At 51.5% G+C, this 3,583-nt stretch overlaps 1 protein-coding gene across 1 annotated transcript; it reads left to right on the forward strand.

Moving 5' to 3' along the window:
• Window positions 1–620: 620 nt before the first annotated feature.
• BTG1 (BTG anti-proliferation factor 1) lies at window positions 621–3,221 on the forward strand. Its single transcript, XM_027451891.3, has 2 exons — window positions 621–991; window positions 1,932–3,221. The coding sequence occupies exons 1-2, from the start codon at window positions 844–846 to the stop codon at window positions 2,294–2,296; spliced, it is 513 nt and encodes a 170-aa protein (XP_027307692.1). The 5' UTR covers window positions 621–843; the 3' UTR covers window positions 2,297–3,221.
• Window positions 3,222–3,583: the final 362 nt, after the last annotated feature.

Raw genomic sequence — 3,583 nt, forward strand, 5'->3', positions numbered from 1 at the left:
TTTTTTTTTAAATGTGCCTCCAGTGGTTGTGCTTCTGCTCTCCGGCTGGAAGCAGCGAACATGTAAACACCAAAACACCAGGCTGCGTTGCATTTGCAGCTTCGCGTAGGAGCAGGGTGTGCAATAACCGAGGGGAAGAGCGAATTTTCCACCTTAAAAAGAAAAAAAAAAGCCGCACTTGGAGCTCTCCACAGAACACGCTGCTGTTCTCATCCCCCCTTTGGCGTTGCACTCGCGGGGGTGCTTTCCCCTCTCCCTTCTCCCACCCTTCTCCGGCAGCAGCCCGCCCGGTGCCGCGGCGGGGCGCGCTCCCGCGGGCCGTGCGGCTGACGTGTCGCTGCTCTCCCCGGATACAGCGCGGCGCCGTGCCCTGCGCACCCCCGCGCGCCGCGCGCCCCCGCTCTATTTGTTTACAACCGATTACGTCACCCCCACCCCCCCTTCCCCTCCCTCCCCTCCCTCCCCTCCTTCCCCTCCCCTCCCCGCTCTGCCCCCGCCCTGCGCCCGGCTCCGTCACAATGGTGCGATCGCCCCATTGGCGGCGGCGCGCCCCCGGTTCCCCGACGCCACTTCCTACCGCGGGCGGCTATAAGAGGCGGCGCGCGGCGGGCGGCTCCCTTCGCCCCGCGCCGCAGGAGATGCGGGCAGCGCTGCCGCGGCCGCCGCCGCCGCTGCCGCCGTGCCGCAGGAGGAGGAGGCGGAGGCTGCCGCCCCCGCCATGTGAGCTGGGCGCCGCCGCCCGCGCCTCGCCCAGTTAGAGCCGAGCCCGGCCCGACCAGACCCGTCCCGTCCCGACCCGACCAGACCCGACCCGACCGAGCGCCCCCGCCGGCCGCCGCCTCCATGCATCCCGCCCTGTACACCCGGGCCAGCATGATACGCGAGATCGCCGCGGCCGTGGGCTTCATCTCCAAGTTCCTGCGGACCAAGGGGCTGATGAACGAGCGGCAGCTGCAGACCTTCAGCCAGAGCCTGCAGGAGCTGCTGGCAGGTGAGGGAGGGCGGCCCGGCAGCGAGGGGCAGCGGGCGCCCCCCGGGCTGTGCGCGGAGCCCCCCCCCCCCCCACACACACACCCCGATCCGATCCGCCCCGCTCCGCAGACAAAGCCCGGCCGCGGGGCCCCCGGGTCGCTCTCGGGGCTGGTTCCGCCCCCGTGAGGAGCCGTCGGGGCAGGACGGGGCCCGGTTCCTCTTCTGGAGGCACCGCGCGGCCGCCCTCAGGCTCCGGTTGGGGTCGGTGGCGCCCGGATCCCGGCTGCCCCCGAGGCTCTGTAGCGCCCAGAGCGGGGCCCAGGCGGTGCTGGCGGGGGCCGGTGCCTTGTGCCGCGGGTACCGCCGAGCTTGGGGTGTCGGGAGGGGGAAAAGTCCAAAGGTAAGTGAAGCCGTGGGTACCTCGCCCCGGAAAAGTGGCCGGGAAGAGTGCTGGTGAAATACAGCCTGAGTCAATACACGCTGCCCAGCCGCTTCCCTGTTTATTTTTAGTCACTCTTACGACGTGAGGAACTAAGCCTGGCTGCGATTCCCAAATTATGCTGAAAAGGCACTTTTTTTTTTTTTTTTTTAACCTTGGTTCGTGGCGTTTCAAAGCCCTCAAACTTCTCTGCTTTGTATGCAAGATCCTCGTTACATGTATTTTTATGAATACTAGGAAGTTACATCTCACTCCTTTCTGATGGCAGACATTGTTCTCCATGTATGGTAGAATGAAACAATAACTTTGTGCGTGCGTGGTCCCCAAGGGACCCTGCGTTCATGTAAATCATCAGCAAAATAGAAGCCATGATGATTTTTCAGGTCATTTGATTCTAAAATAATAAGCGTCTCAACATCTAGAGTTGTGAAACTATGCAAGAGAACACTGATCGCTGCAAAACCTTGTGAAGACAGAATTAAGGAGGATAATCTTTTTTTTTTATTTTTTTATTTTGTAGAACATTACAAACACCACTGGTTCCCAGAAAAGCCATGCAAGGGATCAGGTTACCGATGTATCCGGATCAACCATAAAATGGATCCTCTCATTGGACAGGCAGCACAGCGGATTGGATTGAGCAGTCAGGAACTGTTCCAGCTTCTTCCAAGCGAACTCACTCTATGGGTTGACCCGTATGAAGTGTCCTATCGTATTGGAGAGGATGGCTCGATCTGCGTGCTGTACGAAGCTGCACCAGCAGGAGGTAGCCAAAATAACACCAACATGCAAATGGTAGACAGCAGAATAAGCTGTAAGGAGGAACTTCTCTTGGGCAGAACTAGCCCTTCCAAAAGCTACAATATGATGACTGTATCAGGTTAAGATATAGTCTGTGGATGGATCACCTTAAAATGGATGGATAAATTTGGTTTTTACTTTGGGTGGGCACCTCTGGGGATGGATTATGGAATTTAAACCATGTCACAGCTGTGAAGATCTGGCACACGTTAGAGTGGTATACTTTAAAGTGACAGTGCCATAGTTTGGACAGTACCTTTCAGTGATTTAATAGCCTGTGAGTCAAAATGATTACAACTTGCTAGAGAGTGAAGAAGATCTAGGGAGGGTCAGTTTCTCCAAGACATCTTACTTAATTTCTACACCAATTCTTGCAACCCCAATCTGTATTTATAAAGCGAGTCTCTGCAGTAAGTCTTGCAGAGTAAATTTGCACTATTACATTTATTAATTGTTAGCATTTTTGGCAGCTCAGTAACAAGACTTATTGTTATGGACACAACAGTACTGGAAATTTTATCTTTCAGACTTTTACCTAGCACTTACAAATATGTATAAATGTACATAAGATAAACTAGTAAGTATGACCTGGGGAAATGGTCAAATCTTTACATTGGCCTCAAAAGTAGCAAGTGATCAGAATCTGCCATGGCAACAGGCTTTAAAAAGACCATACAAAGACACTGTCTGAACTGTGGTGTTAGCACCAGCCAGCTATCTGTACATTTGCTAGCTTGTAGTTTTCTAAGACTGAGTAAACTTCTTATTTTTAGAAAGTGGAGGTCTGGTTTGTAATTTCCTTGTTCTTAATTGGGTAAAAGTCTTTTCCACAAACCACCATCTATTTTGTGAACTTTGTTAGTCATCTTTTATTTGGTAAATTATGAACTGGTGTAAATTTGTACAGTTCATGTATATTGATTGTGGCAAAGTTGTACAGATTTCTATATTTTGGATGAGAAATTTTTCTTCTCTCTATAATAAATTGTTTCCTATCTTGGCATTTTAATTAATCTCTTGTCGTGATTACATAGGATCAGTTAAACTATTTTTGTCTCACAGTAGATGTAAAATAGGTACTACAAAGGATTAAGAACGTGAATGGCACCCCAACACTAGGGAACACTTGCTACAGACATGGATTAACGAAGACTTCGCTGTACATAAGTGCTTGGGAAGTTTAGGGGAACACAATGATTTACATGTCACTTTAAACCTTTTAAAATGAGTCCGTGTGGAAGTAACTCCAGGGCCAATAATTCCAGGATATGAGGAAAAGGTACAGAAATAACATCCACCAAAGATGACTTGAATAAATCCAGAGGATTAAAGTTTACTTGGCTTCCTGATGAAGGATATAGCAAACTTAAA

Source organism: Anas platyrhynchos, chromosome 1 (genome assembly GCF_047663525.1).
Source record: "Anas platyrhynchos isolate ZD024472 breed Pekin duck chromosome 1, IASCAAS_PekinDuck_T2T, whole genome shotgun sequence".
Taxonomy (NCBI): Eukaryota; Metazoa; Chordata; class Aves; order Anseriformes; family Anatidae; genus Anas; species Anas platyrhynchos.

Coding starts and splice junctions, on each gene's coding strand:
- BTG1 (XM_027451891.3), top strand. CDS start 844: ATGCATCCCGCCCTGTACACCCGGGCCAGCATGATACGCGAGATCGCC. Junction 992..1,931: donor CCTGCAGGAGCTGCTGGCAG/GTGAGGGAGGGC, acceptor TTTATTTTGTAG/AACATTACAAACACCACTGG.